The sequence below is a fragment of the Pygocentrus nattereri genome, chromosome 18 (genome assembly GCF_015220715.1).
Source record: "Pygocentrus nattereri isolate fPygNat1 chromosome 18, fPygNat1.pri, whole genome shotgun sequence".
Lineage (NCBI taxonomy): Eukaryota > Metazoa > Chordata > Actinopteri > Characiformes > Serrasalmidae > Pygocentrus > Pygocentrus nattereri.
Window position 1 is genome coordinate 27,534,775 of NC_051228.1, and position 14,840 is coordinate 27,549,614.

Genomic DNA, 14,840 nt, shown 5'->3' on the forward strand with positions numbered 1-14,840 from the left:
ATAGAGAGCTTTACTGTGGTAAATTGCAACATGTCTGTCTCCATGTCACAGTGCAACACCTCCAGGCACAATATAAAGTGGGATTCAGTGCGTTTCGCCCATTTGCTGATTGGCTCTACATGTGTATCAATAAAACAAATAAGTTTAAATATATGCCAAATAAATTAAAGCAATGTACAATTTTAAATCCACCACTCAATAAACGTCAAAGCTTCAACCCAAAACCAATTTCTAAATATTAAACGGGCTGATAACCATGAGAGAGCATTAGCTTAGCTAGCATGCCGCCAGCTCTGCTCACCACAGGACAGGTTCAAATTCTGATTAACAAAAGCTTTACTAACACAGATTTGGATAATAAACGACGACAACGATGACGACAATGACAACAACAACGACAACAACAACGACACAGACACAAATCTGAGGAAGCAAAGCGGCTGAAGTTAGAGGAACAGAAAGCCAAAATGAAACTTCTTCTTTGGTGTCTGGAGCTGGAGTCTTAGCTAAGTTACTGCTATCCAAACACCCCAGTGCAGGTTTAATTTGACAACCGCTATCTCAAGTCGAGATGATGAAAACTAAGCAAAGTTGACTTTGGAGTGACAAAAAGCCAACCTGGTCTGTAGTGTTTTAAGCTGTAGTCTGCTAGGCTAAGCTAACATATGTGTACAGTGCCTCCCACTACAGTATGAGCTTGGTTCTATCAAACCAGTCATTAAAACCACCAATTTAGATTTAGACTCATATCAGAGAGCACAAATTCAAATGACTCATGCTAATGCTAGTGCAGTTAGCCAGCTACAGGCGCAACACAGTGCAGTACAGGCTGTTTCAATATCTGATGCTCAAATAACACCTGATTAGTAGACAAAGAATCTGAGCGCACACAGAGAGACTGGAGTTAGAAAGGGAGACAGAATCTAACATGTTTTCTGGTGGATTGTATGTGCATAGCTATTAGCTTGTGTAGTTTTCTTCAGTATTCCCTGGTTCTGATTTAGTGGTACAACACATGGAAAAAAGAAACTAGCCCGTCTAAAGAGTCCAGACCAGCGCAATATGGCCCTGATAACCATTCGACTCAACAGTGAAAAAGAAGCCAAAGAGAGAAAAGATAGTTTTCGTAGCACTACAGTCAGCTACTGCGGTGACACAGCTGTTCTGTGATGAACACTGACACAGAGTAATCCCACAGGGCCATGAATCATCCAGTGTCCACACACTGCTAAGTGCATGCTTTGATCAAGTTCAACTCAATAATGACTCAATAATGGGCTTAAACACTTTTACAATGGGCTAAACTGCTCTGAGGTCACTGCAGTCAGTTTTTTTTCCACCCTGCATTTACCTTAAAGGCCAGGCAGACTTTCCAGGCTATTAGCTTCTCTCTGGCATTGAGGATAACAGGGTAGCGAACCTCTTTTCCTTCACTGTCTCGTTCTACCTTTCCATCTAAAGCAGGAGACTTGCGGGCCTCTGCATGGGCATAGTCTGGGCCCACTGTGTACACCTGAAAGCATAAAGACACAATGAAGAAGAGAGAAATGTTTCGGTGCATGGAAGTGAATAAGAGTGTATGTGTGCAATCACCAGACAAAAACAAGGATAACCTATAATGTCAGGATCAACAAAATGGCCCTGACTTTGTAAAGAACTTTCTACAAAGATATTTTTAAAGTTAACAGCAATACTGCGCATAATACAGTACAACACAGTTCATACAGTATACCATCAGGAATTCCAAAAGGGCCTATATGATGGAAAAACTACTTTTCCTCACTTTTGTTTAATAAAACAGTTTTTATTTAAAAAATGTAACGTAGAATGTAAACCATTTAAGTTTCAAAACATACCATTCACTCTCCAGTCCATTCAAAGAAATTAAACTGAAAAAATATCATGTCATGTCACAAAAACCAACACATATAAATGCAGCTATGTATTCAGCCTACAGCGGTTTAGCCCCAGTAATTTATGCTAAAATTATTAGGAGTGTTTCAGCCAGTTTTTTTTGAAAGAAGCACAATGCAGAGCAAAAGCCATTTAAACATATCAATATTAAAGGAACAGTAACTAAGAGCCAGTTTAAATCCAATTCATATATAAAAGGTTGGGAAATTAATTATGACTGCTTTGGGTACATAAAACCACACAAATATCATATCTGGACCTCTGCCTGCATATACTGCCTGCAGTGCCGCCTTTCTCAGTCAGCTGCTTCAGACAACGCCATGTTAGAAGGACTTGGCTCTCACAACAAGCCCAGGCTGTACAGCTTGTCAGCTGCTACTGGTAGCATAATATTTACCAAATTCCAGCAGTGGCTGACGGTTGTACATGTAAGCACAAGTATCTTGGAACCAAATATGGTTTTCAAAACTGACTTTCAAAAATACTGATGTGAAAGATTATTTTGCAGTTTTTGCAAGGAGGTCAAAGAGGCCAGGGCATGCTTATGCATATGTTTATCTAGATATTGTTCAGTTCTGTTTTTTCTATTTTGTACAATGAAAATATTACAATTTACCTGTTAATATAAATCAGATTAAAAATGAACACTTTGGAACAATATGCCACTATTAACCTAAAAATAGGATCACTTAAGCATCTAAATTGGTTTAAATGGAAAAAAATATGTACATTTAAATACAAATAAACAAAACTGTTATTGTTAGACCATGAGATTAAATTTTGGAATATGCTTACTACTAGCTAAAAAAATTTTTCTTTTTAGTTCCTTTTGGTCAATATATATGTATAAACCCATGTCCAGATTATAAAACAAACCCAAGTGTGTGGGCGCTTACAGGTGTACAGTCAGAAAATTGGCTATGCTTGACAAGGCAGTCAAGGGCATATTACATGACTCCAGTGCTAGTGTGCTGTGCCAACTGCTACAAATCAGTGTAACTTGATTCCACACACACTGTGAATACTGACAATCTCTTCAGCTTTGTCAGTTTAGTTCAGCACCCAGCCCTCAACACCCCTGACACAATCACAAGGACTAACAAATATAGACTCTAATACCTTCACGTCAGTCCCATCTGTAGGCATAAACTCTTCATATATGTAGGAGCCTGTTTTCCGGACGTTACTCTCAGGAGAGTAAACACTACTTCTGCTGCCAATCTGTAATGAAGACAGACACAATACTTAAACAAAATCAGCCATTTAGCATGTGAGGGCAGAGACTATAATATTTATAATAAATAAGCCTGTGGATGGAAGAGAAAAAAGTAAAATTTGTTTCAATACAGAAGGTATTACATGAGTTAATAAAAATGTATCTACTCATGTACTGAAGAGCAGATAATTGCTGTTTGTGCACAAGTGTGTTTTAGAGCGTTGAAGTTTTCCAACCTTGCGGAAGAGTCTCTGGCTGCCTCCTCCTGCAGAGGTAGGGTAATAGATGTAGACGTTGTGGTCCTCAGCACTCACTGGCTTCTCCACAAAAGGCTTCTGGAAAATTTCTCCATTCACCTCCACATGGTCCTCTCCTTCAACCAAGTTACATTCTGCAACCAATCAGATAAAAACACCAACAGAAAATATGTTTTGTCTGTTGACAGAAATACTAATATGAAAAGCTGCACCATCATTCTCCAGAAGACTTTTCACTAACTTTTCAGAGACATATATGCTTTCTTACAACTCTTACCTCTCAGCACTTCCTACAATAATTTGGATCTACACACTTCTAACTAAAGCCATTTTAAGACTGCTGTATGTTCTGGAGATTAATAATAAATTAGCACAGTGAGAGATATCTTAATGTGGCTGAGGACAGGGACAGCTTTTTATTGTTCTTACTTAAATGCAATGTGCATCATTATCTGTGCAACAGAGAAATTCCAGAGGAATAGCCCAATAACCCATTGTCTGTTTTTCTATGTGTTATAAAGTGTCTATAAAGTGTTTGTCACTTTATTGGAAAATTATTGACTTGAAATTTTTACTTTTTTTTTTTTTTTTAAGTATTTTTATGGAGATGTAGAGCACGGCAAGCTATGCATTTGTGCAAATGTGTATGTCTGTGTCTCCTCTGTGATGGACTGGTGACATGTCCAGTGTGTTTCCCATGAGTGCTGGAATACGCTCAAGCATTTCCCGCAACCCAGGACAATAAAAAGTTTTATTGAGTGAGCACTGAGACGACACTTGGTATCGATATCAAAGTCAAAATTCTGGTAGCATTACAACCCCAGTTGCAATCACTTCAGGCATCTGAGCCAAATAATAGTCGTCAATTCTTGTTGATAACAGAAATATCTTAATAGTAACAGCATAAATCAGATAAATCTTAATAGTAACGGCACCGAGCTGATAGCTTGAACAAAGTGCTGCTAGATATTCTGGCTCTTCAGTCACAGCAAGACCTACAACTCCATTCAGTCATTTCTCCCAGAAATGTTGACACTTCAAGTAACAAATAAAAGCTAGAAAGGGACAAACTAAATTATGTAATTGGATGGCAACAACAGACTACGCAAAATGTATAGTCATATGCAAAGATTTAAATACTCCCAGGCAAGATTACATGGTTGTTGACTTTCTACATGAAAATAAATTTACTGTACAGAGAACAAACTTATGCCATTTTCCTCCCATATTTCATGCACAAATTCTATTTATTTGCTGAGTTTAACATATTGTGGGGAAAAAATAAATAAATAAAATGTGCCAAAACTTTTGCATTGGCAAAATTTTACACTTCGTTTTTCATCAATATGTTAACTTCAGCTAAAAATGTAGTTCTGCATAAAATGTGCTTCAGTGTGTTCTCTGTTGAGTATGTATACTTATTTTCACTTAGAAAATCAGCAAAACATGTATTTTGACCATGGGCAAACTTCTACATACAACTATAGATGATGTTAGGACATTTTCAAGATGTGCAATATGCATAAGAAAGAAAAACAAAATTTTGTTAAGTTGGAACAGACACATATGCCAGCAATATCAGAAATTAAAACTGCTACCAGCTGTTACCAACTGCAGTTCGCCAGTATTCGTTAAGCACATCTATGATATGATTAGAAAATCAAACTGTGATTTAAAGTGAGATAATGTATCATAATAACAGTAAATATCACCATATTTCCCACACTTTTAGAAAAATTAACAAAATATAAAAGACTTGAAAGTGACACACAACATTGTGGGTTTATAAATGTGTGCTGGAAAGCAAATATCTGCATCTGAAATAACTGAAATTAATTAATGTGTTTACGTGTTTTATTCTACTTCAGATAATCGCAAAGCACTAGTGCAACTACAGAAGTACTAGGTAAACTGCTCACTACTATAACCTATGTATTACACAACCCTAACTGTTTACCATGTTAGCAATTTTGGAGCAATACTTCTTTAACATCTATATGTATGGACTTCATGGACTTAAGAAGTAAATGTCTTGTTTTGAAAACATTGCCCATGTTTACATAGTACATCAAACTCTTTATAAAAAAAACCACATCAGTTTTCCCAGTGTGCCCTTTAAAAAAACATGTAAAGCGCAAGCAAATAAAACTTGAAAAATAAACTTTCATATCCTGAAAAGCTAGAACAAAGCCTGAAAGTGTAAAATTTCTAAGTAAAAACCATATTAAACTTTGCTTTCTGTTGCATTTTTATAAACACCTCAACAGTAGGTCTTGGTAGTGGTTATGTGCCTCTGCTAAATGGACTACAGGTAAATGTCACCATCAAAATAATGTTATATACCACAGCAACGCCAAATGTACCCACTGTTAAACAGATGGCTGCAGAGTGGCCTTCAGATAACTGCTCTATTGTTTCATTAGTGAAATCTCCCATTCCCCTCAATCAGCACACTGAGGAGGCATAACAGCGAGAGAGGGATATTTTTCATTAGTGAAATCTCCCCCCTCCCCTCAATCAACACAGACAGAAGCAATAAAAGCTAAGCTGAGGCACTACTCACCTGAGAGAGAGAGAGAGAGAGAGAGAGAGAGAGAGAGAGAGAGAGAGAGAGAGAGAGAGAGAGAGAGAGAGAGAGAAAGAAAGGAGACATAGATTAAGAGAGACTGAGTGAGAGTGAGAGAACTAAGAAAAGAGAGAGAGTTCTTTCTCTCTGATGATGTGACAGATGTTGCCATGGCAGTAGCACTGATACCATAGAAACAGAGAGGACTGACTGGCAGGACCTTTAGGCTGGGGTCCGCTGTAACGTAGGGCGGGGGGGGGTTGGGCGTTGTGGTGTCGGCAGTCTTTTGGACCAAGCCAAACACTGACCTCTTATTTCACTCTCTCTGGTTAGTACACTGCATCATTTAAGACAGTCATAAAATTCAGGCAGTTACCTTCTCTGAAGTGGCACTGTGTGCGTCGGGTCATCAAAGGACCATGAAAAGCAGGCACCAACAATTTTACACTTAGAAAGAGCAACTGGAACTTACAGTGACACGCAACAAACCAAAGCTGGAATTGACAGAGAAGAGACAGAGAAGAGGACAAAGGAGCACCACCAAAACAGGCAAACCCAGTGATATTCTATAAGAGGCCTCCACTACCAGACTAAGTCAAACATTCAATACATTTTCCATGTCCTCACCTGTTACATATAGTATGTAAATACAATTGTTCTCAAATTATTTTTGTGTCAGAAACATCACTGTAATAGTCTCAGAAACGGCTCTTCTTTGAACCCCTGACACCGCATTATAGACAAAAATGTACAAACCCTCTGGTCTTGCTGGGTCTCTGTTTAGAACAGCATAGCGTGGAAGCTGGATCCCCTCAGCTTTTAAGATCCGATACACCTCTCTCCTGCCAATGGAGAGACAATCAACAGACAGAAAAGTTGACAAATATGTAATAGTATTTTTGTATAAGTTTAGTATCAAGTTGTTTTACTTTACTGAAAAAGCATTTCTATGTACAATACACTTCAAACTAACAACTAAAGCTATAATATAAACACACAAATACTAGACATATTTTATATCTATGAGCCATATTCTGCACTTGTCTTGCATGTTCTCCTGCAAAGTTTGTTAATGGCATGTATCCATTTGTGGTTTTTGTGGGTTCATGCACCTTACTACTAATGACAATTTTACCACCCTTTAAGCTGTTTTGTTACTCTACATTAAAGACTAATTTCTGTAATTCTGTTCTGGTTGGCTGCCCTGTTCTTGCATCATTAAAAAGCAGTCTGGATTGAAATGCTTATAACCTCAACTTGGATGGGTGGAGCTAATATGCTGTAGGCTCAATAAGCAGATGTACAGGCGGATGCAAAAGCTTGGTTTTGTCACAAATAGCATCTTGTAAAGGGAACACACTTCTCCACATTTTATTGCTAAATTATGGTTTATTTACTAAATGTAACATATTGGGGGAAAAAATTATGGAACATAAAAAAAAGTATGTATAATTCAGTAAACAAATAATTGTGCTCTGAAATCCACAGAAAACCACCATATTTACAGTTGTGTACAAAACATGTAGTTTGACCAGAGACTTCCAAACTTTTACATACAGCTGTATGTGTATGGGTTAAACGTCATCACAAAAACAATTTATTTTAAAATGGGCTATTTTGCTGCTTAATCTATATGTATGGACAAAATGGACCTAAGTAAATGTCATGTTTTGGAAACATTTCCAACTACTCTTTATAAAAAAAATAGTATCACTTTTCCATTATATGTGCTCTTTAAAAAAAAGATGTAAAGCGCAAGCAAATAAAACTTGAAAAATAAACTTTCATATCTTGAAAAGCTAGAACAAAGCCTGAAAGTGTAAAATTTCTAAGTAAAAAACACAATAAACTTTACTTTCCGTTGTATTTTTATAAACACCTCAACAGCAGGTCTTGGTAGTGGTTATGTGCCTCTGCTTAATGAATTACAGGTAAATGTTGCCATCACAATAATTTTATATACCACAACAACACCAAATGTTCACACTGTTAAACAAATCTTATGACTGTCTAAAAAGGTAACATGGTCAAGCCTCATATTGCTCTTAGCACAGCTTCTCTTCTTAGTGTTGCATCGCTGAGATAGAACTCACCTGTCCTGAATGCAGTACTGTAGATCCAGATCATTGATCACAAATGGATTCCTAAGCTTCCCATATGCCACAGCTTTATCCAATGGGAATCCTTTAAAAAGTAATAAAAGGCAAAACACAACTTGATATATTAGTATAAACTTAAAACATAATTATCCTATTTCAGTCCATGTAAAACTGCCTCTTAAAAACCTCTTTAAAAGCTAGAGTTACATGATGTACAAACAAGTCCTGGTTTAAGATAAACACTAGACTTCACTTGCTTTACTTCTTCACATTTAGAAACACTTCTTTTATATGCAGAGATTTAATCCTCACATGTAAAATTAATTCACACTTTTAACCTTTAACCTCACACTTTGCTCTGTAGGTTTCCCAGCACTAAGAAACATGCAACCACAAGGGCAAGTTTCATGTCTTGTTTAAACAACCTTTCGCCAACTATTTCCTCATGTCCTGTTTTCTGCTCTTGCTTATGAATGAATGCCTTTGTCATTGTACAAATTCATCACCATTTGCTTAGCAACTCCCTGAGATTAAGGCTGTGCATAAAATAATAAATCTATATATGTATTTACATATTCACTGACCAGTTTATAAGGAACACTTATTCTAATAACTGGACAGGACCCATTTGATCTCCACAGAATCTCAACTGTTCATGGCATGGATTCAACAGCATGCTGAAATCAACTGCTGCAGATTTGTCAACTCATTTCAGTGCAAAGGTTTCAGGAAGCAGAGAAAATTTAACCTACTCAAGATGCAGTTTCTTGACAATTTAAACATTACAAATCAAACGAAAATACAATAAAAAATAATAAAACAGCAGCAATTATACAGATTGTTGCTATCGAAACAAAACTTTTGTCAATTTGAAAATGCTAGCCCTTAACATTAAGTCAAAATGTCATGATGAACAAACCAATTACCATTTCAGAGCGGACAGTCTGCTTGTGTTTTGGCCTGTGATTCCACGACTTAAGATCCTGAATTTGGACTGCAGTCCCCATTTTAAACACATAGTATTACATATTCCTTTTAATATGCTTTGATACAGATTCTAACATAATACATTCATCAGACCCCAACATTCAGGGCTGTATCATTTTCTTGGTGTATGCACACAGTCACTTGTACACTTGGGGAAAATCTTGGTAAGAATGACTCATTTGACTGATAATTTTTCCTCACATCTCTGTAGATCAGTGCCTATAGTTTTCACACCCTTAAATCTTACAAATTCATGTTTGTAATGAGAGGTTTATAATCTGTAGCACTACTATGATAACCGTCCCTACATAGTTGTGGATGGACAGCTCACGGTGACAGTCTGATCGCGTCCTGCACTGACATTCTCAGTCACCTGAAACATTTACTCTTTGTTTTTTCCCTTATGTATTGCACTAAAGCATGAGCATCACAGTCACTGAATATGAGCTTTTAACCTACGTCCAACCCTATTTACTGATGTCCTTCCCACATAAATATATGCAGATATCACTAGAGTCACAGTTCCTATTAAAACCATTGGTGAATTAAGCTTTTGACATCCATGCCCCATAATGAACCCTCTTTTAAAGTCACTTCGTCACATCCAAAATCTAGGTCAGCTGAGCTCTTTCAGCATGCCACAGGGCATCACGAAGTACAACTATCTGGAAGCTTCTGCACTCGTTATGTTTCTCTGCATATTTATTAAGTTTTTTCTTTTATATGTAACATGTCTATGCAAGTCACATTAATATTAAAATGTACAATAAAATTTCAGCTGTCACTATCGATTACATCAGTAATCAGGTAATTTACCGGTTATTTTGATGATTAAATGATCAATCAGAATTTTTAAAACAAGCACAAACAAACCTAAATTAACTGAACACCAACAAACAACGTACCACCATTCAAAGATTACAAAATACTTTATTGGAAAAACAGATAAACTAGGAAACCTTGAAGGAATTTCATGCAGTAGTTTCATTAATCAAGTTTAGTCATGATGGCTCTTGAGCACTAAATACCAAAGATGCAAACAATATAGCCCCACAAAAGGCCATAGTGGAACACTTTCTACAATAGTAATGTTTTTTTTTTATTTTTTGTCTGGCTGTCACCCCAATACTGCATGCAATGTGTGAAGGAACTGTGAAATTGTGCAAATGACAAAAAAAATTAATGCCACTCACCTTTGGAGTGGAAGGAAATTAAACAGTCACACAGTGGCCAGTTCTCCACAGGCTCATTAAGGATGACTTCTTCCTCGAAGGTCACTACAGTGATGTACTTAAACAGACACAAGCGCTCCAGGATTTCCTTCATAGGCTTGGACTTGGACTTCTTGGCCATGGCACAGATACCCACGACTATCTGTCTCTCCGGAGGCTGCAGTGTGGAGAAAACACAGCACTAGGCATTTTACCAAGCACTTAAGCTCAGCTGCTGGCAATATGATGGTGAGGCCAGCCACTGCCAGTGTCTGGCCTCTTTTATGTCAGCGTAAGAAGCAACCGTATACTGCCAGTTAAAATTTTTTGCATTCAAGTGTAATGTACTGGGCTTGGCCAAATGTTTTTGCATATAGTTATACATCAAGAGGGTTGGTCTACACACCACAAGCACATTACTGCATATGGCTATCATTTAATGGTATGTTTTTATTTAATAAAATATTTTTAATTAACATGTAAAATCAGAGACTAGCTCTATAATTCTAGGCATAGGTTTCATGTAGTTCTGTGACAAAAACAGCTAGCTAGGTAAACACTAATCAAAGGCATCATCATATTTGAACCACAAACATTATTGAATACTTTTAAATGCCAGCTGAATCTTTACATTTTACAATGAATGGACCAACAGAACTATTCCAAAATTACTGAAAGTTATATACAGTACTTAAAGTACAGAATGTTGGAAAAAAACTCCTGAAGTTAAGAATGTGTCCTTAACCTACTATTCTGAAGATATAAAGTTAAGCTACAACAATGACTTTATAGCATATACAAGCACATACTCGACATGCAACTCCTCAACATACCGAGTCATACTCTTCCTCATCTGCGTCCTCATCTTCCTCTTCCACGTTCTCGTAGAGGCAGTCATAGCCCAGCACTCTGCCTGGGTCCAGTAGCTCCTCTCCCTCGCCATCATCAGCGCCCACGAAAAAGCGTGGGTGATCCACGTCCTCGTTCTCCGACATGTCGTTCCTGCACGAGGAGGCACTGTCTGCCCCGTCCTCGCCACACCACAGCACCTACAGAGCGTCTCCCGCCGTCCTGTGCTCCACACTGTACCTCCGGGCCTGCAGGTCAGTGCACTGAGAAGTGCAGGCAGAGGCGAAGGGAGCTGCTCCCAGCGCAGGCTCATAGACCAGTGGGGTTAACGCTGCTGAGAATCAGCCTCTCTCCCCCCTTCCTGTTCTTCAGACACAGCCATCAGGATGAGCTCCCCTTTAATAAAGGACAAAAAAAATCCTTAAGCAAATCCAAATGAGAACATTTTAGGGCATGTACAGGTTTAGATTAATTAAATTTAAGACTTTTAAACAACTTTGTAATTCCATAAAATATGCTTTTGGAAATTAAAGAAAGTGTAAACACTGTAAAAACAGCATGTAACCAAATCTAACAAAGTTTATTTATGTAAGTGGACCTGGACCTGCAGCTTTAAGTTTCAAAATACACCATGCACTCCCCAGATCCTGCAGGTTATATATTTAAACTAAAATGTAAAGAGTTCGTTCTGAAGTCCTAATTTTAGGGATGTCAACCAAAATACCTACATATATCCACCAATTTAGTTACAACACGTTTCAACTCAGACTGCCTTGTGAATGAAGCACAATACAGGGCACCCAATCAGAAGAGAGGTCACTTACATTTAACAGTCTCAAAGGCACAGTAACAGAAACAGCCTGTTTAATTCTAAGGGATATAGAGAGCTTGGAAAATAGTCACATAAAAACACAACAGTTTAAACCTGTACAAACATCACAGGTAAGCCTCAGGGTAAAAAAGACATGAGCCTTTGAAGACAATAAGAACAATAATAATAATAATAATAATAATAATAATAATAGGAAGTTCATGAAGCAATAATGAAGACAAAACTATTAGCAAACAGTATAAGAATAAAGACCCATATTATTGAACATGAAACCTTGTCAGTCATTTTGACCACCTAAATGGACAGTCAAATGTGTGGCTGAACAGTCAATGCAATTGTTTTGATGTAACAAATTGATGAAAAATGTGACTCATGAGTAGCGGAAGACATTTGCTTTAAAAATTATAAGTACTGAACAGATGTTTAGATTGGACAGAACTGATATTTGTGAGAGAAAAATTGTATTTGATGTAATTTACTGCATTGATAAGCCTACAGAAATAAATCCTCTATGTCTCCTTACTGGTAATCCAGGTAGATGTAGTCTCAATTGCTATATCTGCATGTGATTATGTATTTGTGTCTGCAGAAATTTCACCTAAAAGAACAACAATCAGAAATCCGCTTAAAAGAACCACAGACATGCTTTTCTTTGTTTGCCATCTCTTTTGGACAATGTGTTCTTGTTTGCAGTGCAAACAAGATTTGTTTTTTAATCACTATGTAGAGGGCACTACCACAGATATGCTCAGCCCATCACTACAGATTAAAGGAGAGAGTTCCCAGAACCTATTTAAGAAAATGACTCTGGAGAACTTTTCCTCCTGCTTATCGGATGTGGCAGACTAATCTCTAAGTCACTGTAACCTGGGAGGTCAGGAATTCCACTGTGATGGTAATATGAACATACCAAACAGGCTAAGCGTGTGTGGAGAAGTCACAAGAGATGGAGCTTTTAGTGCCAGGAGTTGAAATCAGCTTTGTTCACAATGTTCTAGGACCAGGCCTACATTAAAATGCTTAAGCCATGAATCTAATCGTAAGGAGAATTCCACTGATATTTTAAACTTTCCCCTTAATTCAAATGCTTGCATTACAGTGGCGGTGATGGGAACCAGATGTCCAAAGTGTTTAATGCCCAAAAAATCTACCTCACTGAATGTTGAACATGAAATAGTTTTGCCATAGGTTTTGGCTTAAAGCATTTTTTTTCATTTATCAAAAAAAAACTTTAGCTTTACGCTATGCAGCCCAGTCATGAAACCTTCTTCACTGACAACCTGGAGCTTTTAGTCTGAGTTTAAAAAAAAAAAAACACATCAGCAACTCACATAAGTAATTAATTTGCTTCAGCTCCTGACAGTATTGATTGCCATTTACTTAGCATGGCCTCCTACTCTACTGCCCATTGAGCTCAGCAAAAAGTCAATGTTTCAGTTTGAAAGAATCGACAGAATCTCTTGTGCAATCTCAATGCTTATGTAAAGTACACGAAAACAGTAGGTGAAATTAAACAAAGTTTTAAAGGCATCCAAACCATCACAGCTTCTTTATTTGCACACACAATGTAGTTCTGTTCTCAGGAGAGATGGACCCCATCACAAATAACAGATCGAAAGTAAATTAAACTGCCTCCAAGAACACCCTGTCCACACAAACATACACATTAGACCCATGAAAACAATACTCCATAAAATGCCAGTATCTCAGTTGCCACTTTGTTAAAAAGTTTTATTTGGCACAGTTTTAATAGGATAAAACAACAAAACAGTTCAATCAGAACAAGCCATATATGGTTTCTTTGACATTATTCTTTATTAGTACTCAGGAGGTACAGATTCATTAAACTTTATTAAAAAAAAACTAAATATCATATGATATTGTGATGCTGTAATATATAATTCAATATCATGAATGTTTTCAAATATCTATACCACTATTACCTTGGTGCAGGGTTTAATGTCAAAGCTGTCACAAAACCAACAAAGCAAACTGAATTTTACTTCAAAGGACAAAACACAAAGAATCTGTACAGGATTATCACAACACAGCAGTGTTCAGTCAGCCCCCGCCAAGCCCTGAGCCTGGACACCTGTCATGGCACCACCTGTCCAACACAGCAACATCAACAGCATGGGCTTTAGACAAATTATACAAATCCTTCTACGAAACCGAATAAAATGCACATGTTAAGCAATGTGTCAAATGTCATTAGCACATAACAGCGGCCTCTGTATAAATTCACTGTAAAACTAGTGGGGTTACCTACACCAACCTTATGTGGACTATATAAGCATGGCACAGAGGTACAGGTTAAGTGTGACTTTAATACCCGTTTTTGACTTTGTGCCAATGCTAGGAAAGCAAAAGCACCATTCAAGAGCAGCCTCATTGCAGAATTAGTAGTCTCCAGATCTAGACTACAAGTTAAAACTTTCTACAATGCCCTTAATGAATTAAGTACACCACCGCGGTATCCTCATTGTGTTTTAATTCTAACTCACTGGCAGGACAAAAGAGCAAAAAGGGAGCAAAGGTAGAAGCCAACGCACGATTCACACTTCAAGCTGCTCACAGTACATCATGCTAACGTTTTCGCCATAAAAGCGAAGGCAGCTAACATGTGCAAACAAATAATAAAATTGAGCCACGGACAAAACAAACAACTAGACAAGACTTCACGCCATCAACGCACCGCCAGTATTACACATGATTCGCGCCAAGTTTAGCGAAAAACTCAGCACTGCAGCTGCAGCTTAACGTTCATGTTACTTCCTGCAGAAAAGCCTTCCTAACCTGACATTGTTCATTACGCTGAAGTCAACTTCTTAGCTACCCCAGTTATCCCGTTCCACCTTAAATGGGTGCAGCAGTTACACTCTGAAGCCCCAGGCGGCAGAACTAACTGC

General features: G+C 37.6%; 1 protein-coding gene across 14 annotated transcripts in view; it reads right to left on the bottom strand.

Moving 5' to 3' along the window:
- The window catches only part of ppip5k2 (diphosphoinositol pentakisphosphate kinase 2), a 37,580-nt gene that overhangs the window by 22,075 nt on the left and 665 nt on the right, over window positions 1-14,840 (bottom strand). For all 14 annotated transcript variants that reach the window (XM_017697337.2, XM_037547230.1, XM_017697336.2 and 11 more), the window contains exons 2-8: window positions 11,084-11,495; window positions 10,233-10,428; window positions 8,047-8,137; window positions 6,710-6,795; window positions 3,367-3,521; window positions 3,034-3,135; window positions 1,352-1,513 (exon numbers count right to left, since the gene is read on the bottom strand). In XM_017697337.2, coding sequence (XP_017552826.2) covers window positions 1,352-1,513; window positions 3,034-3,135; window positions 3,367-3,521; window positions 6,710-6,795; window positions 8,047-8,137; window positions 10,233-10,428; window positions 11,084-11,245 — 954 coding nt within the window. In that variant the 5' untranslated portion in view covers window positions 11,246-11,495. The remainder of the gene's footprint in view (window positions 1-1,351; window positions 1,514-3,033; window positions 3,136-3,366; window positions 3,522-6,709; window positions 6,796-8,046; window positions 8,138-10,232; window positions 10,429-11,083; window positions 11,496-14,840) is intronic.